This window comes from Nannobrachium achirus, assembly GCF_963921795.1.
Source record: "Nannobrachium achirus genome assembly, chromosome: 15".
Taxonomy (NCBI): Eukaryota; Metazoa; Chordata; class Actinopteri; order Myctophiformes; family Myctophidae; genus Nannobrachium; species Nannobrachium achirus.
The window spans coordinates 61,616,271-61,640,151 of NC_137822.1; the positions used below are offsets into that span (position 1 = coordinate 61,616,271).

The following is a 23,881-nucleotide window of genomic DNA, read 5'->3' on the forward strand; positions in this document are numbered from 1 at the left end:
CTAAGCTTGATGTCATGATAACCGAAGCCTGATATGTGCCTGAGTAGACATTAAAATGACCCTAAACATGTTTGAAAGTGTAATATCCCTTTAAAGGACAACTTTAGTTTTTTTACAACAAGGTTTCATATTTTAGATTGTAATTAGAGAAAAGAAAAAGTGAGTGTTAAAATGTTTTCATTTGCTTTGTTCTATTGTTTTATCGTGTTTACCGTGCTAAAATGTGGGGCATGTGTAAGTCAAGGGCTTAAGTTAAGGGCAAGTGGCTAAATATGTCTTTTTAGACACAATAAGCCAGCAGTTTCTTTATTGCTATTTACAGTAACACTTCTAGCCCCCATAAGTCACATCCAACCATGAAAGGTTGTTTTGTATCTTGGGAATGGGCTTATTCTGTGTAAAATGACATATTTAGCCACTTGTACGCATGCCCCCAACCACTGAAATAAGAATCTCTAAAACAATAGAAAGAAGTAAATGAAATCATTTTAACACTCATCTTTTAGATTCTTTAATTACAATCTAAAATATGAACCCTTGTTGTAAAAAACTAAAGTTGTCCTTTAAGGCAAATGTATAAGATATGTCATCATACAACAGGATTGCACATCTAAAATAGCTGATCTACAAGCTCACAGTGAGTTGAGGAAACAACGCTTGTTAGCTTGTAGATCAGCTATTTTCAACGTGTGACCCCAAGGGGGTCCCCAAATTATGTTGTGGGGTCCCCAGATGATTAGCTTAATGTGCAACATACAGTATAAGTCTATACAGTGTATATGCACATTTAAAGAGGTAAAATGTAATGGCTTGTGTAATGACCATTTAAAAAACAAATGTCCAAATTGTCAAATATTACGTAAGGAAAAGGCAAACAATGTCAAAATAGCAGATCTACAAGCTCACTGCGAGGCATTGTTCCAAGTGCTTGTCAGGGTGGGGTTCCCAGTTCAAATATGATTATCAATCAATCAATCTGGTGTTTCATTCTTCATTCAGACTGGCTCACTGCAACTTGTCAGAGAGATGCTGTGAACTTCTGGTCTCAGCTGTAAGCTCTCATCCCTCCATAAGAGAGCTGGACCTGAGCTCCAACATGATGGTGAATGTTCCAGTCCTGGAGAACTGCAAGTGAGTAGACTTGAGCTGTGTCCATGTTAGTGCACTGAATGTGCAGTGTTTCCCTCATGTGTCTCTGAACAGAGTATTCACTCTGACACAAAGCCACAAATAGATGTGTACGTATTTGTGTATTTAGTAGGGCTGTCAAAGTTAACACGTCAATAACGAGTTGGCGCCCATTCCTTTTAACGTGTGATTAGCGCGCTTAGCCCAGTAAAAATATCACTTGAACTCCCACTAATTGCAACAAAAACAAACTCAACTGATTTTGTGTCCTAAATATGTCCAGAATGAGAGGTAAAAAGTATTAAGGAATCACATGAAGGAAAAATCCAGAAATTCAAAATGGTCGCATTATTACACTATTATTACATTTACCATTATATATCTTGAAAACCGAACATAGTTTGAAGTCAACAATTGGCAGGTGTGTTACTGGGGACCCAGGGAAGTGTTGTTTGGATGAGCAGTTCTTAAGAAAGCTGCAATTAAAGGAGTAGTCCACCCCCAAAATGACTTTTTTTCTATTGATTACTAACGCCATGGAGACCTGAGTTCAATAATGAATATATTCTTTGTTTTGGTGAGTAACTACATTTCTTTATATCATTATTATTTAAGACTACAGATGAGAGGCTGAGCAGGCTGGGCTACCGTGGCTGTGAGTGCAAGGCCTCATCGGTGACATAGCGTTAAGGATAACACCTTCTAACGCTATGGACCAGAGTTAGAACATGTAGAAATGTGTCCCTGCCATTATTTACACCCTGCAAAGTGTAAATAATAACTTAACTAGACTGCAGAGAGAACAGTTTAGTGCCTCAAAGAAACTATTAGTGTATTTGTGGTTGAGAAATAACAAAACATATCCAAGATATATCTGCATAGTAAAGTTGCATCAAGAAGGGATAAAAGTAGAGTGGAGTTCTCTAGAGGTTAAGGTGGAGTCTGAGGAGGAGATGAGATCCAAACTGGGCAGCAGTGAGTACTGTATGTCTGGATGGGCTGCAGGACCATGATAATGATAGGAGAAACACTATAGTGTCAGCTAGTGGAGACGTTGTGTTCGACACTGAGACATTGATGCATTGTTGTTCTATTTCCTACAGAGTGAAACATGGAGGAGAAGATTGGCTTAATCCTCAACTCATTACCAGATGTGAGTATCTGTCTGTGTCAATATCACACATTAAAGATGCAGTGCCGTGATCACCCCCCCCCCCCCCCCCCACCCCTAAAATATGATCACCAGGCATTATGATTATACTTGGAGGATGAATAAAAAAAAGTCTACTTAAAGTGTTAAATTTAGGTTTTTATGTAGCCACACCCACCAGTTCACAAGTATACCTGGTGTTCACCTTAGCACCACCCACCTGAACCAGTCCCTCCACCTCCAACAAGACCACCCAGCTTTCCTAATCCCTCCTCATTCTCGTGAAAGTACTGCCCATGGCTCTTCCCAGTTGTTTACTAAATGCTCAAGAACAGTGATTGTCAATGGGGTCTGGGGACCCCAAGGGGTCCTTGAGGGAGTTCCAAAGGGTCCACAGCAAAATTAGTTTAGTGTCAAAGTCAGTGTAACCAGTTGAAACCTGTATACATTGTCTATTTGACAATAGCAGATCTACATGAATGGATTAATCTGGTTACACTGATTTAGCTATTTTCTGTTTTCAAATAATCTTAGGGATTTTTCCTCCCTTTTCCTTTCAACTCTACATTTTAATTTGGTTTTAGTTTACATGAAAAGGTTTAAAGGACAACCTTAGTTTTGTACAACAAGGGTTCATATTTTAGATTGTAATTAAATAATATAAAAGATGAGTGTTAAAATGATTTCATTTACTTTTTTCTATTGTTTTAGAGATTCTTATTTCAGTGGTTGGGGCATGCGTACAAGTGGCTAAATAGGTCATTTTACACAGAATAAGCCCATTCCCAAGATACAACGCAACCTTTCATGGTTGGATGTGACATATGGGGGCTAGAAGTGTTACTGTAAATAGCTATATGCTATATGGGGCCTCTGTTGTTCCTAATATACGTGAACGACATGGCATCTGCTTGCGACTGCAACCTGTTCCTGTTCGCGGATGACTCGGCTCTCCTAGTCTCGGGCAAGGACCACTTGCAGGTTGAAAAGACACTTAACTCTGAACTAAGTAAGATCTGCACATGGCTTAACGACAACAAATTATCAATTCACTTGGGAAAAACTGAGTCCATCCTCTTTGGATCAAATCATAACCTCAAAAAAGTCGATAACTTCATAATCAAAGTGGGTGACAAGGTCATAACACGAAAAAAACGAAATCTCTTACTTAGGATCTATCCTTGAAGCTAATCTTTCCAGCGAAAAGATGACTTCTAAAGTAATAAATAAAATCAACCAACAAACTCGTTTCCTACAGAGGATCGCCCCAATGGTCAATTTCAACACACTGAAGACCATAGCTGGTGCAATAATCCAGCCCCTCTTTGACTACGGAGTTCACGTATGGTATCGTGACGCCCCACAAGCCCTTAAAACTAAACTCCAAACAGCCCAAAATAAACTAATTAGGGTCCTGCTTAACCTTCCCTATCAGACTCACCTCACCGCTACTCACCAGTTAAGAGTGGGGTGGCTCAGAGTAGATGACAGAGTACAGCAACTTGCAATGGGCCTGGGGCCAGTTGCACCACCAGAACGTAAGTTCTGCCCTAAGTTAGGGAGTAATGTCCTTACTATAGGCTTAGTAACTACTAGTTAGTTTGTAACTAAGTGAGTTACTAACAGGTGTTGCACCACGACTTCTTAAGGCATAATGTAACTAGTAATGGGTAGACTGTTCCTAAAGTAATGTATAGTCGCATAAAATGACGTCATAGCTCCCGAATCCAATGAAAGCGAACTGTTTCTAGTAAGGAAATAAAGCTTGTATCGTCTTTTGTCAACAGAGACCTCCGTCTCTCCACTGGCTTGTGCAGTACAGTACACAAGTCACTGATATGCGCGCACGGGGCGAGCGCATCCCTGCGCAGCGCACTGCCCTGCAAACGGATTGTATCCTATGATTGTATCCCCTGTTGTGAAGTAACGCAGAGCAACGCATATTTGTGACTGGACACGGCTGACGGCTAGTCATTGATATTTTTTTCATTTTAATTTTTTCATTCCATTTGAAAGCTGGGGATCATAGCCACAAAATGATATATTGGTTGTGGAGATTGACCCAACAGTTTTGAAGATATGGCTTATAGAATGATGCCATGCTGAAATAGTACTTTTGAGATATTCAAGTTTTAAATAAAGTTCTAACCTGCAATGACCTGACTCCGCCACATGGGGAAGTAGAGAGCCAATCTTCAATTCAAAGAAGCTTTATTGGCATGAGAACACAAACGTTTACACAGTGGTGGAAAAAGTACCTACACTTTATAATTAAGTAAAAGTATCAATACTGCAATATAGAATCACTCTGTTACAAGTAAAAGTCCAGAATTAAAAATGTACTTGAGTAAAAGTAGAAAAGTATTGGTATCCAAATGTACTTAAAGTACCAAAAGTAAAAGTACAAAATGTTTGAAAATAGCAGATCTACAAGCTCACAACGCGTCGCACCGCAATGCGTTGTGAGCTTGTAGATCGGCTATTTTCAAATAGCCTTGGTATAACATAGGGCTAAAGTGGTTTATGTATGTTTTAAACTTTAGTTATTGCTTTGTAGATTTTGATTTTAATAGCCCAAAACATACATGAACTACTTCAGCTGTTATTGTAGCCTATACACATTTTGGCCATTTGAAAATAGCTCACATTGTGAGCTTGTAGATCTTCTATTTTAAAAATATATTTATTAATACCGGACTTCTACTTGTAACAGAGTATATCTAAATTGCAGTGGGCATATACTTTTACTTAAGTAAATAAGAAAAGTAAAGTATTTCTTCCTATAGTGGCACAAAGTTCTATGGGGCACCCGTTTTCGTCAGTCCACGTTGCTCTAAGGGAAGCTACGTGCGCAACACTATAACTCGTGACCTATCGAAATTGGTCAGCTAACTGTGCTAAAAAATGCTTTATGTAACATCAGTGTTTGTGTTTGTGTAACTTCAGTCAGAAGGATAATCTGACGGTTCTGATCTGAGTAAACCACAATCTACAGTCTTAACCGCCTTGCGTTGTGAGCTTGTAGAAGAGCAACAATAGAGTTGGGTATACGATGCCTGCCAGGGCTGCCAACTTTCAGGAAAACCTAAGAGTGAGATTTTTCTTTTTTTGGAGGGGGGCTTTGGTGCCTCAAAAGAAATATAAAAAAATGATATATAGGCCTATATGTTCAACAAATATTACAATAATTTAGGTTATTATTATTATAATTTTATCGACCCTTGGAGTCACTATCACACCAACCAGGTACAGTATTTTGCACTGGGTGGGTCTTATTTAATTCTCCAAATCTAACCCTCAATTATGAATATGTAATTTTGAGGCAGAAACGTAGAATAGCCTATACTGTGGATCATTTTGGTGGGGGGTCTGGGGTCCTCCCCCAGAAAAAAATTAAAAGAGTAGATGTTATTTCCTGTATTCTGTTGCATTTTACAGGGAGTTTGATACTTTTTATCTGGCTTTACTAGGATGAGAAAATTATGGATAAATGTTTACATTAAGCTGCAAGTAACACGTCTTTTGCTTGAAGATCTGTTCTTTTTGCACACGCATCCATCCAAAAGTCCCTCCTCATTTAAACTGCCTGCTAGTAAGCAATGGGCATTTTGGACGTGTTGAATTAATGTTGTAGCCTAGATTCTCCTGTCGCCTGTCGATCTTACTGTAGAGAATGACGTGCGCAGGGAACGTGCACGCAGCATTCCTCACACCAGACGCTCACGCACCGCACACACAGCGACGCATCTAATCATTACTTCAGAATCAGATACAGTATTTTAAGCCCTTTTTTGTTGCTCAAATCGCGGCCGAAGTGGATGTCTCAGTGACACTTGAGTTGACGCAGTTTTCCACTTTGTGACGGCTGGTGATATGACGGCGTGAGAAATACGATGTGTGGCGTGAGAGCGTGAGAAGAGGGTCATTGCGTGAGTCTCACGCTCATTGCGTGAGGGTTGGCAGCTCTGATGCCTGCGTTAGCCTGCAGCTAGCGCTAGCTAACGTTAGCGTTAGCCGTTAGCCACTAATATACAGTCATCCAGAATAGTCTAATAAGTCAACTTTCCGACGTCGAGGGAATGGTTACATTCCATGTGTCCTTCTGATGGATTTTTCCCCTGGCTGTCATTCCTGTTAATGTTTTATTGTCCAAAAAAAAAAATGCTCTGAACCTTAAAACTAGATATTTTTCGAGGACACTGTTCCATTCAATGCTAAGCTAACTCAACGAGAGGACCACACTGTTTCCGGAAGTAGAACACATACGTCACGAGTCTTAGCCAATCACAGACGCCAACGGATCATTTTTTCCACACCAGAGAAGAAGAAAACCGGACTAACAATTAAATAAATAATAGATAAATAATAGATTAAATCAGTATAACAACGTAACGTGGTTCATTTGGAACATACGTGGCATTAAATTAACGGAATAAATACCGGAATGAATATCGCTAAGTAATGGAGTCTCGATATTACCGCATTTGGCTACAAAGGGCTAATACAGGCTGGCTAGGTCTAGCATTTTAGCCATATTCTGGGAGGACCAACACAAATATGTCACGATCTCTCACATTAATTAAAAAAAGTCCTATTTACATGCAGAGTTAAGCTCTGGCGTTGAAGTGAAATGTAGCCTAGATATTTTGAGATGCTTTTGTGGCTTTATCACATTTTAGAGAAAAAACTAAACAAAACGTCATAACAGCTCCTGTGAACAATTGATCAGTGCGAAATGACTAGCTGCCTGCCAGACTGGGACACATTTGGAGACACAGGGGAAGAGAGCGCACCGTTCAATTCGCTGTTGTGCTGTATGCAGTGGTTGAAAAGTACTCAAATGAATTAAAAAAGTATCAATCCTGCAATATAGAAATACTCTATTAATAGCAGACACATCGTGAGCTTGTATATCGGCTATTTTCAAATGGCCAAAATATATTTAGGGCTTAATGTATGTTTTAAACAGATGGGTCGTTTCATTGTTGAATTAATTAAATAGCCGATATAATGCTGTCTGCCACGTTAGTAGTGAAGTTGCTCTACTCCCATAGAGATAGGTTACTTAGTAAAGACTTAGTGCTGCCCAAGGGGTGGTGTAAATATTTACTTGTTACTTAGAGATACGTAAGAACTAATTTGTGTGGTGCAACACCTGACATTTTAGTAATGCGTAAGTCTTGACTTAGAAGCCATTTACGTTACAACTAGGCTACGTTATAACTTAGTAACAGCTGGTGCAACCCCGCCCTGGTGTACAAGATACACTACACCACTATGATACCCAAGTACCTGTCAAAATACTTTATAAACATTAAGGATGTCCATAATTACAACACCAGAGGCAGCGCCACAGATCACTTCCAACCCAGAGTCAAAACCAACAAAGGGTCAAACTCGTTTTTCTGCTATATCACCAAAATGTGGAAAGCCTTACCGAAGGCCATAAAGGAATGTGGATCACTAGCATCCTTTAAAATTGCCCTGAAAAACCACTTACAGGCAGCAGCTGTTCGCAACTGGTAAAAAAAACTAACCTAGCCCAACTCTACCCTCCCCTGCCCCTTCTTTGTATACTTACTGTTTGTTTAGACTTACTGTTTTCTTTATTTGTTCTCTCATTTTTTTTCCTTCTTTACATATCTACTGCATAGTACTGTGTTCTATTCGTCTGTCATTCAATGTTATATGAGATACTTTAATGGTTTCCTGTGGAAATAAGCTTAGTCTTGTAATGGATCTCCTTTTAGTAGACCTTGTACCAGTGAACTGTACCTTCATGAAACTGTACCTTTTCCTATGCAAACTTCTAATAAAGTCTTCAATCAATCAATCAATCAATCAATCAATAAAGAAACTGCTGGCTTATTGTGTCTAAAAATACATATTTAGCCACTTGCCCCCATGTGTACGCATGCCCCACATTTTAGCACGGTAAACACGATAAAACAATAGAACGAAGCACATGGAAACATTTTAACACTCACCTTTTCTTTTCTCTAATTACAATCTAAAATATGGTTGTTGTAAAAAAAACAAAGTTGTCCAAGGTTTGATATGGCACTCAATCAACACCTACAACTTGTAGCCTATGGGATATAGGCTTTAAAAACTGTGCTCTCATTTTTTTTATATTCAGAGCCATCTCCACCATTCTATTTCCTTGAAATTATATTATTTTCACATAGGAGTACTTCATGTCCATAGCTGATAAGTGTTGCGTGTATAGGCAATTCAAAAACACGTCAACTGGCTCTTGCCTCTATCGATGCCCAAACTGTGTGACTCGAGTGTGTCCCGCATCGGGTCGGCAATGTCCGATTTAGTTAGTGAAGCAGTGATCATCGAGAAAAAAAAAAGAAAAAAAAACTACACACACGAAGGGGGAGAGGGCTGAGGGAATCAACCTGTCTTTATAAACACAATTCAACCATTGATCTCAAGTGTGAAATGTTTGATAGCTGTCAGCATGGTATCTGAGCACAGAGCATAGAGCAACCTGGCGTTTCTCTGCCCACAAAGGTTGTACTAATATAATGAAATGATGAAGAGGGGAGGTGCGTGGGTGGGTTCGATTACGTTACGTTAGTTAATCGCTCCTTTTTGGATTGGCACTTTTGACCCCCAAGGTTTCGGGGTCCCCTCAGTGTCCCGACAGGCCGCTGTTCCGACTAGCGTCGGCAGGTTAGTTACTGAGGTACGGTTACTGAGGTTAAGTTTAGGGTTAGGGGTAGAGTTAGAGTTAATAAACTTGACATTTGACCTACTGTGTGTGTGTGTGTGTGTGTGTGTGTGTGTGTGTGTGTGTGTGTGTGTGTGCGTGCGTGCGTGCGTGCGTGCGTGCGTGCGTGCGTGCGTGCGTGCGTGCGTGCGTGCGTGCGTGTGCCTGTGTTTTCTCATCAGATTTAACAGGGAGGAACATGAAGGTCCTGGAGACATTCCTGGGAGGTACTGTATATTCCCTCTCTGACTTCCCAGAAGCTGCTATGAAGAAATCCATGGAGAGTAAAAATGTCCACTTGGACCTCTTTGTCCGGTTCCTTCATGGCCTCTCTGTGAAGTCAACCCGGAGTCTGTTGGGAAGCCTATTGGAACAGACAAAGAGCAGTCCATGGGAGATCCAGAAAGCCACCAACAACCTGAGGGAGTTGTTAAAAGATGCCTCTCCTGATAGATGTGTCAATATCTTCCACTTTTTGATGGAGATGAATGTCCACTCATTACATCAGGAGATCCAACAGTACCTGAAGTCAGAGAACAGAACAGAGAAACTGTCTGAGACCCTGTGTTCAGCTCTGGCCGTCATACTGCAGACATCAGAGGAGGTTCTGGATGAGTTGGACCTGGACAAATACAACACATCAAAGGGGGGACGAAGGAGACTGATCCCAGCTGTGAGGAACTGCAGGAAGCCTCGGTTAGTACAGTAGTCATGTAGTCTCGAGTGGCCAGACTGTTGACTCTCACGATTTGCAAATGCTCCCGTCATACAGTCTGGGGAAAAGGAGGTCTTTGGATGAGTACCGGTTAAAGCGGAAGTGAAGCCTCCTCCACACTTTCGCAAATCACAACCTCCACCCCTCATTTCTCACATGCCCCTCTTCTAGCGCCACCATGAGGTTGCCAACCTGACGATCGCTTATCTCCCGATTAGAGAGTCCTACTGGTTTTATATAGTTTATATAAAATGATTCATCGACGACTCGCATTAAACCCCCCGACTTGAAGACAGCCCTAATTTAGTTTTAGTAATATTTTAGTCAGCTGAAAAGTTACTCACTTTCTTTTAGTCTGGTTTTATTTGACTAAATACCATAAAACTATAGTTGACTAAATCTACAGTTGATTTAGTCGACTAAATTGCTTTTCGGAGGGCCGTGATAGTGTTGACATTTTTACTCAGCTGTGTGCTGAAAATAACAGATCTACAAGCTCACAACATGTCGAAGCACCACAAGTTGAGAGCATGTAGATCTGCTACTTTCTGAGAGAGTGACATCTGCACACAACTAAACAAAAAATGACTTGTCTTTTAGTTCTACTGGATCTCTTAGCCCCTCCCTAACATCTTTGTTGAGGAAATAGTAAGTATATTTAGTCATAGCCAGGGGCGTCAATTGGGTATGGCAGGGGTATGCAGCTGCCATACCCTGGTTCCAGGGGGGAAAATAAGTTACTTTTAAATATAAATCCATGAATGTCTCTTTGTCTATCTGCGCAGTGAAATAACTACAAATGCAAAATTTTACAAAATGGTCACTTTAACAAGGTATTATAATTATATTCTCCACACTTGTAGACTATTCTTATCAGTTTGACAGAATGGTATATTCCCAGGTTCCGCAGGTCAGCTGCACAGGAGCAATACATTATTTAATTGTGGCACGTTTACTAACATGCTAAGTTTAGCTGCACTTGAACAACCATTCCAGGCTGCCATATCCAGCCCAAGAATCTGTAGAAACCTGATTCTTGGGCCTTTTCTTTCTTTTTTGCTGCGAGGCGTTTTAAGCATGTAGATCTGCTATTTTCACAATAGAACCGTGTTATACAAAATGTAATGCCTCTTTTCCATGACGACTCCCATCTTTGCCATACCCTAGCTTTTGCTGAACTGATGCCACTGGTCATAGTTTTAGTCATCATATCTTAGTTTTTATTTAGTTTTGTCAGTGAGAAAAGGTAGTTGTCAGTTTTATTTTTATTTGTTTATTTGTGGTGTTCAAAAAAAAAAGCAAAAAACTATTTGCACCTCATTGGATATTTGCTATCTCTGTACCTTTGATGCTCTGTGTGGGAGCGTCACTGGTATTTCCTGCTTCTGTCTCTTGTCTCTTCTCATAACCTCCATATTGTAGCTTATGAAATGTTATAATATTGGGGGAAATGAAAACTAACGTGTCGGTGCTCCGCCTCGAAGCCAGATCAAAGCCTGCAGCTGTGGCCCAGCTTGAGGAGACAGGGATGAGAAATAGAGAGACTGAAAGCTGGTCTCTAGCAGCTTGTTTGTAAAGCTTTTACACAGTTTAGACAGTAAATATGCAATGTAGTTCAGTCTTCATTTCACACCTTTAACTGCTGGTTGAAAGCTTTAATATAAAATGTTTTATCTTCCTCCGTACAGTCATTCTGTGCTGTCAAGTGGTGTTGTCTATTCCACACTCTACTCCGCTAAATACTGTTTATGTCTGGATAACTAGATAGGAGATATTTTATTTAACTCCCATGAGAGTGAACAGTGTATAATTTGTTTTGATAATCTCGTATTTAATCTGCATTTACAGACTTGTTGGCTGTAACCTCGGACAGACAGATGTTGAAGTTGTGGCTTCAGCTCTCAGCTCTAATCCTTCCCATTTGAGAGAATTGGACCTCAGTGAAAACGACCTGAACGATTCAGGACTAGTGGAGCTGCTCTGTGAAGGACTGAAGAGTATGCACTGTAGGCTGGAGATTCTACGGTAAGATTAATTTACCTGATTTATATTGATCAGTTCTGTAATAGGCCTATGTACTGTATTATGTGAATGTAATATGAATGCTGTGGTGAGAATGTATTAATAAGCTTGATATCATGATAACCCAAGCCTATGTGCCTGAGTAGACGTTAAAATGACCCCAACCATGTTTGAAAGTGTAATATCCCTTTAAGGCAAATGTATACGCTACTTTTGTGCATAAAAATAACTGATCTACTGTATATTTGCTATTTTGAACGTTTGACCCCAAGAGGGTCCCAAAACTATTTTTGGGCGTCCCCAGCTTAATGTACAACACACAGTATAAGTGTATACAGGGTATCTGCACATTTATAAAGGTACAATTTATTGACTTTAAAACCAAATTGACCAAATTGTCAAATATTCTGGAAGGAAGCGTCAAACATTCTGAAATAGCCGATCTACAAGCTCACTGCAAGGCATTGTTCCAAGTGCTTGTCAGGGTGGGGTTCCCAGTTCAAATATGATTATCAATCAATCAATCTGGTGTTTCATTCTTCATTCAGACTGGCTCACTGCAACTTGTCAGAGAGATGCTGTGAACTTCTGGTCTCAGCTGTAAGCTCTCATCCCTCCCTAAGAGAGCTGGACCTGAGCTCCAACATGATGGTGAATGTTCCAGTCCTGGAGAACTGCAAGTGAGTAGACTTGAGCTGTGTCCATGTTAGTGCACTGAATGTGCAGTGTTTCCCTCATGTGTCTCTGAACAGAGTATTCACTCTGACACAAAGTCACAAATAGATGTGTACATATTTGTGTATTTAGTAGGGCTGTCAAAGTTAACGCAATAATAAAGAGTTGAGGCACATTCCTTTTAACGGCACAATTTGTTTTGATGTGCAATTAATGCACTGTGGCGTTTGAACCGTGGTCCATTCCAAACTCTGAGGTAAACGTATTGTTGTAGTTTGATTAAACATAACTTGCCACTGAAAAAAGGCTCATATAGCTTATTATCTCCCAAGTAAAGACACCTTCACAATAAAAGCCAGATCATTAGTAATCATTACTGCAATGTTAGTGAATCAATATGCCCATCTGTTATTTGTTGGTCTTGAGTTTATCATTTCAGCTTTTTTCTCCCATTCACACCTTTTGTTACTTGAAGATTCTGTACTGTAGTTGTCATTGTTCCAATAATAAACTTTAATTTGCATAAAGCAAGCATTTGTCTACTGCCATGTTGATCATAATCATGTGATTAATTGTATTTAACAAAAATGAAGAACAGTAAAAGTGCAGTATTTTAATCGATTGACAGCCCTGGTATTTGATTAATCAGATTGAACAAAATATGTTTTTCCTCACTTAGAGTGAAACATGGAGGAGAAGATTGGCTTAATCCTCAACTCATTACCAGATGTGAGTATCTGTCTGTCTGTGTCAATATCACACATTAACATTTTATACACTGTTGTATGCTTGGTTGGCTCCTCCCCAGATGCTGTTCTGAAAACTCTTCGGGAGAGCTTCCAGGGAATTCAGGTTTCTCTGCTCTTGGCCTGGTCCTTAACACCAGCAAGACTAAGTTTAAACACACCACCAAATAACAGGCTAATAAAACATGTTTGCCAGACCCATGAAATGGGTAGGCCTACATAAGCAAATGTCGGTCTGTCCGGGTTTTCTATATAAAGGGTATATATGATGATGACATGATGATGACATGCCTACAAAAGGCATGATGTCATAAATGATGATGACAGACAGGGGGTCTGGCACAACCAGGTTGACCTGGTCTAGTTTCTATTAAAGAATGCTCACATTTGACTGAGTTGACATGTTGATGCTGGAATCCAGGATGGCAGAGATTCCATTATATGGACCAGAGGGCTTGTAGATTGGCTATATTTCCAAAACAACCGATCTACAAGCTCACCATGCGTTGTGAGCCTTTAGATTGTCTATATTTGAAAGTTAGACAAAAATCGCAGATCTACAAGCTCAAAATGTGTAACATCCTGACAGGTTCTGAATTTGTAAAGTATGTTTGAAAAGTACTCGATCTACAAGCTCAAAACGTGATGTAATTTGATGGACCAAATGGCTGATTTTATGCTTTTCTGCATGCTGAAAATAGCATATCTACAAGGTCACAACGTGCCACAGCACAACGAGTTGTGAGCTTGTAGATCTGCTATTTTCAGCAACATTTCTTTTATTTCTACTGCATCTCTTCTCCACTAGTCCCTCCCTAACATTTTAGTCTAGTTTTTATTTGTTGACAAAATTGTCAATATATTTAGTTTTAGTTTTAGTCAGAGCTTAGTTTTTATTTAGTTTTCGTCAGTGAAAAAAGCGAGTCGATAAACATTTAGTCAACGAAATCAACACTAGAAGAAAGGTTACTAATACGTGCGTGCGTCCATGTGTGGGGAAAAAATATCAGATCAACAAGCTTGTGGTGCCGTGCTGCGAGGTCTTTGAATATTTTTGACCCGATTCCATTCTAAACCGTTCTTCTAAATCAGTGGTCCTCGAACCTTTTCATGTCAAGGACCCCCAAACTTATATGGATTTGGCCGCGGACCCCCATCTCAAAATGTGTTGTTCCAGGGACCCCCGGAAGCAAAGTTGGCTTTGAAAAATATGCCATTCAAAGGTTTACACAAATGTTCATGCTTTTTCAAAAATAGCAGATCTACAAGCTCATAGCGCGTCATTTGGTCACTGGGTGCCAGAGTGGACAGCGACATCCACCTGTCCGGGGACCCCACAGGGGTTCTTGGGGGCTTACCAGGGGGTCCCCAGTAAACTAGTTCACGCCACATTTTATGCACTTTAACCATACTGCTTTCTATTGGCTATTTAAAATACAGATCTACAAGCTCATAGGGCATCATTTGGTCATTTGGTGCAAGAGTAGTTGGCGGGGATCCCTCCTGTGTCCGCGGACCCCCAGGGGTCACGGACTGTGCACCAGGGGGTCCCTAGTAAACTACTTTGTGCCACATTTTATACGTTGAGTATTGTTCTCTATTGGCTGTTCTAAAAATAGCAGATCAACAAGCTCATAGGGCGTCATTTGGTCACTGGGTGCCAGAGTAGTGGGCGGCGACATCCACCAGTCTGGGGACCCCACAGGGGTCCTTGGGGGCTTACCAGGGGGTCCCCAGTAAACTAGTTCACACCACATTTTTTGCACTAACCACATTAACTGATAATTCAACTCTTTTGGCTATGCTAAAATAGCAGATCTACAAGCTCATAGGGCATAATTTAGTCGTTTGGTGCCAGAGTAGTTGGCGGGAATCCCCCCACGTCCGCGGACCCCCAGGGGTCACGGACTGTGCACCAGGGGGTCCCCAGTAAACTAGTTTGTGCCACATTTTATACTTTGAGCTTACATTTTGAGCATTTTGTTCTCTATGGGCTATAAAAAAAATAGCAGATCTACAAGCTCATAGTGTGTCATTTGTCACTGGGTGCCAGACTAGTGGGCGGCGACCTCTACTCTTCCGGGGATCCCACAGGGGTCCTTGGGGGCTTACCAGGGGGTCCCCAGTAAACTAGTTCACGCCACATTTTATGCACTTTAACCATACTGCTTTCTATTGGCTATTCAAAAATACAGATCTACAAGCTCATAGGGCATCATTTGGTCATTTGGTGCGAGAGTAGTTGGCGGGGATCCCCCCCGCATCCGCGGACCCCCAGGGGTCACAGACTGTGCACCAGGGGGTCCCCAGTAAACTCGTTTGTGCCACATTGTATACTTTGAACATATCTATTGGTTATTCTAAAAATATCAGATCTACAAGCTCATAGTGCAACATTTGGTCATTTGGTGCCAGAGTAGTTGGCGGGAATCCCCCACGTGTCCGCGGACCCCCAGGGGTCACGGACTGTGTACCAGGGGGTCCCCAGTAAACTAGTTTGTGCCATATTTTATACTTTGAGCATTGTTCTCTATTGGCTATTCTAAAAATAGAAGATCTACAAGCTCATAGGGCGACATTTGGTCACTGGGTACCAGACTAGTGGGCGGCGGCCTCTACTTTTCCGGGGACCCCACAGGGGTCCTTGGGGGCTTACCAGGGGGTCCCCAGTAAACTAGTTTACACCACTTTTTATCCATTTTAACCATACTGCTTTCTATTGGCTATGCTAAAATAGCAGAACTACAAGCTCATAGGGCGTAATTTAGTCGTTTGGTGCCAGAGTAGTTGGCGGGAATCCCCCACGCGTCCGCCAGGGGTCACGGACTGTGCACCAGGGGGTCCCCAGTAAACTAGTTTGTGCCACATTTTATACTTTGAGCATTGTTCTCTATTGGCTATTCTAAAAATATCAGATCTACAAGCTCATAGCGCATCATTTGGTCACTGGGTGCCAGAGTAGTGGGCGGCGATATCCACCTGTCCGGGGACCCCACAGGGGTCCTTGGAGGCTTACCAGGGGGTCCCCAGTAAACTAGTTCACGCCACATTATGTACTTTAACCATACTGCTTGCTGTTGGCTATTCAAAAATAGCAGATCTACAAGTTCATAGCAATATTTTCATCCCATTCTATAAATGTCTTCCAACTCAGTGCATCTCAAACTGTTTCATGTCAAGGACCCCCAAAATTAGCCTGACACTTCAGTCCGCACATCACCCCCCCCTGCTGGTGGGTGGTTTGTAGTGTGGACTGAAGCTGCACGTATTTTAATCTATTTCGAAGGCGCCTTTAGAGCGGGCGCTTTGAATGGGCCAATCAGGGTTGTATGCTTGGGGCACGTGGTTTGGGGCGGGTCCGGCAAGCCTAAGTAGGCTTGGTTTGGGGAAATGACGTAAAAAACAATGGACTTGTAGTTCTTCTCTCACAACAACAACACATGAACACAACACAGACCATGGATTTGGATGCTGCAATCGGTTCCGTGGTTAGCAATTTGGAAAATATAACTTTTCTAAAACAAGAACAAACAATTGCTCTTAAAGCTTTTGTAGAAAAGAAAGATGTATTTGCCGTCCTTCCAACTGGATTTGGTAAAAGTTTAATTTATCAAATAGCCCCACTCGTTGCAAAGAAGTTAGGACTTTATCAAAACCCAGTCGTTGTCGTCGTTTCTCCATTGGACGCTTTGATGGACGAGCAGATCAGAGAAGCCACCAGCCTCGGACTTACTGCCTTTCGGCTTGGAAAGAGCAAAGACGACGATATCCTCAGTGGACGTGGACAGCTCATCTTTGGTAGCCCGGAGTCTTGGCTGCTAAATAAAAAATGGAGAGACATGTTGTCTTCGGAGGTATTCAAGGACAATTTAATGGGGATCTGCGTCGATGAAGTTCATCTTACATACGGATGGTAAGAGTTAATAGCTAAATATTCGCATGGCTAACGTCTGTGTATTGTGTAGAAGTATATAAGCAAACAACGACAGTCATAACTCTGGCCTAGGCTTACAAATGTTCGCCTCCTTTTCATCTGAGATGCGACGACGAGCTGTTGTATTTGTATTTCAGTTGTATTGGTACCAGTGTCGTTTCATGTAAAACACTTTTTCCAAGCAATTGTTAAGTGAAAACCGCTGATCTTCAAGCTCACAAACGTGTCGCTTCGAGCCACGCTGTGGGCTTGTTGATACCTTTATGCTATTTCCATTAGTTTGGCTCCTGGGCAAGCTCTTATCTCCTTTTTGGGTGTGCCTTCATACCCATATAGGCCTACTATTATAAACAAAACTACAACGACATATATACGGCTGTGCTTTACTGTTTCTTCTTATTTGTTTTAACATTAGCCCTGTGTCTGCCGTTTCGCAAACAAAACACAGACGTTTAATCACCCGCTTTGTGCTATGCATTTTCTTGATAGAACAGCAAGCAGATACATGTTGTACAAAGCGTTCTAATGTCCTGTTCTGTTCTTTTCCAGGGGGCTGTCCAAGAAAAGGGAAGCAGCTGCATTCAGGGAGAGCTTTTCCAAGTTGGGTGACCTACGATCACTTGTCAAAGAAGGTCAGTAATCTACATTATACATTTAAAATATTTTAAAGAATACCAAATTGTCGTGATTTGTGACTAGAGTTTACTGTAAATGGCAAATCAGCGTTTTAAAGAAGAAAAACAGCTGTACCTGAGTAGACAAAGGGTTTTCTCATGTCTTTGTTTACCTTGTGTGTCTTAATTGGGTGAAACGATTCAAACATCAGACATCAACCATACATACACAAAATGGGAAGGCCTGTTTGGGTGTCAACCCTTTTTGCATTTTCTTTGTTTACCTAGTCACCTGTAGGACAGCCACTCACACACAAATAACTGATAACATATGGCTTCCCATTGTTACATGTGTAAATGTACTATTCAGGCATGTTGCATACATAGAGCTATGTTGCTGATTTAAACACAAAGATAATCTTTACATCTTTGGGAGTTAGCCTGTAGAAAATAGTTGCGTATAGAGATTGTTTTGGCGTCCATACATATATATCCTACATATCATAGTCTTAATGTCTGTGTTTTAGATAATACTAAAAGCTGTGTCTGAAATATATTGCTGTTTTACAATAGAGGCTAACATAATGCATTCATTTCTATTTACAGAAACACCTGTGTTGGCACTGACTGCATCAGCGGATGTCGACTCTAGAGCCAGGGTGAAGAAACAGCTGCACATGGACAACGTCAATACGACAACTGTGACGGTCAGCCCTAACCGCACTAACATCAGAATCGGAGTGGTCTCAGTCTCTGACGAAACGCTGGAGTCCCTGGATTGGGTTGTGAAGGAGGTTAAAACCAAGGGACTCTCCATGTCCCACATCCTCATCTACTGTCGACAAATTAAGACGCTTGCTAGAGTTTTTAATTATTTCTTAAGTTTGCTTGATGAGGATGCATACGTTGATAGGGACCCTGAACAAAGGCCTGAAAACCTACTGATAGGAATGTTTCACAGCCACACACATGCAGAGGACAAAACCAGACTGCTGTCATCTCTAAGTGGGGAGGGGAATTGCAGAGTAATTGTCGCAACTACTGCTCTTGGGTTGGGTTTAAATGTCCGTACAGTATCTCATGTCATCATGTATGGTGTACCAGATGATGTTGAATCGATTGTTCAGCAAGCAGGCAGGGCAGGCAGAGATGGCTCACAGTCACATGCTGCAGTGTATGTTGTTAAACAGCATAGACAGAAAGATGAGGGAGTAAAGGAGTTCCTAGCTAAATGCAAAAAAGGCTGCTGTCGAGAGGCCCTGTACAGTAAATTTGAAGAACAGACTACAAGGGTTGAACCAAAACATTTATGTTGCACCTATTGTCACATTCTCTGTAAGTGCACCACTGAAGGTTGTGGAGGATCTATGCCTAATTATGAGTTGTTGCCTGAAGAGGTTTCTGGTAGATGCAGGGAGGTACAGCCAGAAGATAAAGTGTTGATCAGGGGAAAACTTGAGCAATACATGGCTGGTTTGGTACCGGCAAATGCACATCTATTCACCTCACAGAAAGGTTGCACAGGGTTTGATACAGAACTCATTGATACTGTTTTAAATCACAGCCACAAGATTTTTGACCTGGCATATATTAAGCGCAATATCCCAGTATTCTTTGAGCGCTATGCACATCAAATTTTAAAAGTGATTGGTGAGGTTTTTCAGGACATTGATGGCTTTGATGCGAGTCTCTTCGAGACCAGTGACTCTCCACCTTATAACCCACCAGATATGTACTATACAGGTCACTTTGATGAGCCAGATGTGCAAACAGGAGCAGTCAGCAGCTCAGAATCTGATGGGTCTTTAGTGTCTGCAATGTCAGGATTGTCTCTAATGAGTTCTGACTGAAAATGTTGTATCTCAATATTCAATGTCCTGCTTTATTGTAAAGGTTATCTAGTTGATTATTTACAGGCCTAATAGGGCCTGTGGAGCTAAATGTTTGATTGTTGAATGTGTTACCTCTTAGATATAACACGAGTCTTTGAATAAATCACAACTTCATTGTAATTTTTGGACCACAGATTATATTTTCAGTACTTCAACTGAGAGACAATATGACCATGCAATTGCTAGTAATGTTTAGCAAAATAAATGTGGATGCTAACATGTTAAAGAAATTGTTTAACTTGTATTGCCTCAACTTGGTGAAAAATAAAGAGGAATAGATGTTTAATGATTTTCTTCATTTCTACAATTCTCATTTGAGTTCATTATATTTCGAGACATGGGAATCTACGTGGTTGTCTGCAGTCACTGGGTGAGAGCTTAATTGAATCAAGGTATTTGCATTCTCCACTGTGTATGGCCATGGAACCCCATCTAAAAATGTAGAGCCGGGGACCCCCAGAAGCCAAATTTGAGTTGAATAAGCTCACTATAAAAATATATATTCAATGACTTGTAGAAATTTCCATGACCAAAAATAGCAGATCTACAAGCTCACAGCACGGCACACAGATGCCGCGCTGTGAGCTTGTAGATAAACTTTTTTTCAAAGGAGAAAGCGGTACATTTCAGACCTAAATGAATTCTGAATGACTCATTCTCAAACATTTGTGTAAAGTACATTTTAAAGTGAATCATTCTCTATAAATAACTTCATTTTAAAATAACCATAGTAAACTAACGTAATTATAAGACCAGTTTACACATTTAACAATGGGAAGCCATGTTAATCTAGCTATTTGGTGTGTGAAGGGATATCTTACAGTTGACTCAGTCTATCCAGGTAAACAAAGAAAATTCATGCACAGCTGCTTTTTTATGGATTTCTTAGAAAGTTGTCTTAATCATAGCAACCTTGTTGATGCACAGCAATTTTTATAGAGAATCTTTAAGAGCAGAAAGTATTGCCATGAGCTGTGTGTGTACTACCATTTACAGTAAACTAGTCACAGAATAGGAAAAATCTCTACACTTTGGTATTCTTAAAAAAATTGATTACTAAGTAACTATAGAAAAATGCATTTAAAGGGCAACAATAACACAATTCACAATTATATGACATGTTGAAAAGAATGTCAGCACTCAATATATTCAATGAGTTTTATTAATGCCACAGGTAAAAAAGGAATATTTACAGCATTTCGCAAAACCATCAGCCTTAAATGTGCAAAAGTGGCCTCAATATACATGTTTTTGTGCAAAGGCGTCGGGTATAAAGCAGAGCAGCAGTTCTCTATCTAAATGTGCAGAATAAAAACAAAAAGAAAAAAACAACAATAATTTCAATAATTCCAATGTCAAAACAAGGTTGAATCAAAACAAGGTGCATACAGAAAAATGATTCTTACAAGACGAGTATGTCTCTCCCTATGCCACATTTCTGTCACATAGTTTAGGGGTTCCTAAACTTTTTCGTCTCAGGGCCCCCCATAAATATTGCAGGCCGGGAACACATTTTGCTGTTTGGGAGGGGCTTACAGTACATGTACAGTATGTAGCAACATATTTGTTTTGTAGGCTGATTTCTGATTTAGCCCTATTCTATAGGTTAGGCCTAAATGGGTTAAATCCGAGGCACCCCTACATTATAATTTTCACTCCCAGCACCTTTTTATATTTATAGCATATCGTCGTTGTCCGGTGGAAACTTGTATGTCCAAAACCGTTCAATTTCTAAGTATTATCTAAAAAAATTACTAAACTAGTGAAACAGACGATCTACAAGCACACAACGCCTCGCGATGCGAGGCGTTGTGTGCTTGTAGATCGGCTATATTCACTAGTTTTGTGCGACAGTCTTTGCTTTTCCAAAAAACGTACACATTTAAAACTTGGAGATACAAGGTTTCTGCCCGACAGTGACGATATTTTAGTGATTATGTTGCGAGGAAAACATTGAGCTAACAGCCATTTTGGTTAGAACTGAAAATTACTTCAAGTTTAAAATGATTTAAATTCCAATAATTTTCAAATTATCTTGCAGAATCCCTGGACTGCCGTCGCGGCACCCCAGGGTGCCCCGTCACCCACTTTGAAAACCCCTGACATAGTTGCATTACAGTCACATTAGATCTGTAATTTCCTCCACTCTATGATCTTGCTCCTCATCCACTGACAATAATCTTGATAGACAAGTTTGGCAAACAAATCCTTGCTGAATTTAGGGAATGCTCTGAACTGTCTTCCGGCCTGAGTTTTGAATAAGTCTGCCTCTCTAAAAACATTGACCAGTTTCAGGAGATCTTCTGTGTCAGTAACTGCATGGTGAGCGCCACTTGGCCTTGACACGTGCAGCTCTCTGTCCGTGTTGTCCATCATCTCTTTGAGGACTCCTATGGATCGGCTGATGCGAGATGCTGACTGCTCAGTAAGATTTGGCCCAAGACCTTTTAAAAACGACTTAAGGAAGTTGTTTAGGTGCTCTAGGTGCAGGTCAAGAGGTATGTTATTCCCTGTTCCCCCCCTACTATTCCAGAATCGGTTCCAGGTCAGACTGTGAGCAAGGCGTGGGGAGAGTGTGGCTTTGAGCTGTACAGTCAGAAGAAATGTACTGAGTGCATACTGTGTGTGACCATACGCCTTGTATACCTTAAGTGCCAATACGTACAGTCTCATCAGCCTTTCGCCATCCCCTTCTTTCACTGCATCCAACATGTTCAGCAGGAAAAACCCAAAGCTCAGCCTAGCTTCTGTGTGCTCGGTTTTGTGGTCCCTCTGGGGTGGCGTTGAGCGCGTTGGAAGCACTGAAGTTGGAGGCAGGTGGTCAAACTTGACGAATCTGTCGACAATGTCTGCAACCATGTCATACAGCCACGTCCTCTTCTCCTCCCTCGTTCCACAGAGAATCGCAGGTGGAATGAAATTCTCTGGGATTTCTGGTGAAATATAAGAAATTGAGGGTGGACAAAAACATTATTATTTACAAGATTCAAAAAATGTCTAATACAATACACAATGAAAATAAATATGTCATAATAAACGTCCACTTATTTCACTACGTATTATGTATGTTAAGTATAATTCACCTGTAACATCTGTCAACCCAAGGTGTTCCATTGCAGCGGCCAGGAACAGTGCGGTTGTTTCTTGGGCCACAAATTGTTTGTAAGCATTATATGCCTTTAGTGGTCCCTTCTTCGCATTACTGCACCTGTCAATCATAAAAGGGGGTTTCAATTTCATTTCAAAATATCTTTGTCTCTCAGACACCACACTCTCTCGCACACACAGATTCATCGGTTCTCAGCCTCAACCCTTTCCTTTGCATCAATCGGTCCCGTTCAATCACCTCAATCTTTCTCACACATAAACACACATATTGTTTTTAAGAATACATTTTGACACAGGGGCAGTTGTTTTACATTGTGCAAATTTTGTTTAACGAGGTTCAGTGCACACTGTGTCTTCCAGAGACACATACACACAGGGAGGGGTTATTTCATGCTCCTTTTGGTTTGTTCATTATTCCAAATTAATTATGTAACCATCACCAGTGTAACTATACCTAATTGGATCAGACTTGGTTATTTCTCCTACTACAGAGCATTAGAGATAGTCATTCTGTAACAAAGGAAAGACTAAATAATTACCCACTGTTGGGGGATTCATTGGCTATAAGCATATAAAATTTGGTTTAATCTGTAGCCACAATGAGTTCTACACAATGTTACAACTGCCCACATATGTTCAACGCATACCTCCCAGGCAAGACTAAGTCAATTTCAGGTTGGCAGCCCTGCATTTCACATCCCAGTGTGCAGAAGTTCAATTCATTCATTATCCAGACATGTCAAGTTCAGTTTGCAGGTGACAAAACACTGTGAACAAAACAATCGAGAATGCTGTGATGGCACCATCATTTATAACACACACAAGAAAGACAGTTAACAAGTAAACACTATACCAAACCCATTTTCCTAAGATGTCTAGGTTATTGGTGTGGGGAAAAAAACAGACCTACAACCTGCTTAGACAGTAAGGTTTTCTCACAGATGTGTTGACTATATTTGAAAACACTTTGGGCATCCAGATAGTACTATGAAGATAGTACTATGAGATAGTACAGATAGTACACTTCAATCACATACATTATAGTATCCATCTTAGGTATTGAAGCTAGATAGATTGCTACTTACTTTAACATGTTCATGTTGGCAAGTAGAGTTCCATGATCTTTGGCAGACGCTTCCTTGAAGAAAATCTTGTGATAGATCTGTAACGACAACA

The 23,881-nt window shown here is 40.7% G+C and overlaps 1 protein-coding gene across 1 annotated transcript in view; it reads left to right on the forward strand.

The window, feature by feature from the left end:
* The window catches only part of LOC308299993 (protein NLRC3-like), a gene marked incomplete at both ends in the record, with an annotated part of 44,537 nt that overhangs the window by 9,261 nt on the left and 11,395 nt on the right, over nucleotides 1-23,881 (forward strand). Inside the window, 4 exons of the mRNA XM_080743758.1 lie at nucleotides 9,508-9,695; nucleotides 11,563-11,739; nucleotides 12,285-12,416; nucleotides 13,091-13,140. Of these exons, the coding sequence (XP_080599884.1) occupies nucleotides 9,508-9,695; nucleotides 11,563-11,739; nucleotides 12,285-12,416; nucleotides 13,091-13,140 (547 nt within the window). The remainder of the gene's footprint in view (nucleotides 1-9,507; nucleotides 9,696-11,562; nucleotides 11,740-12,284; nucleotides 12,417-13,090; nucleotides 13,141-23,881) is intronic.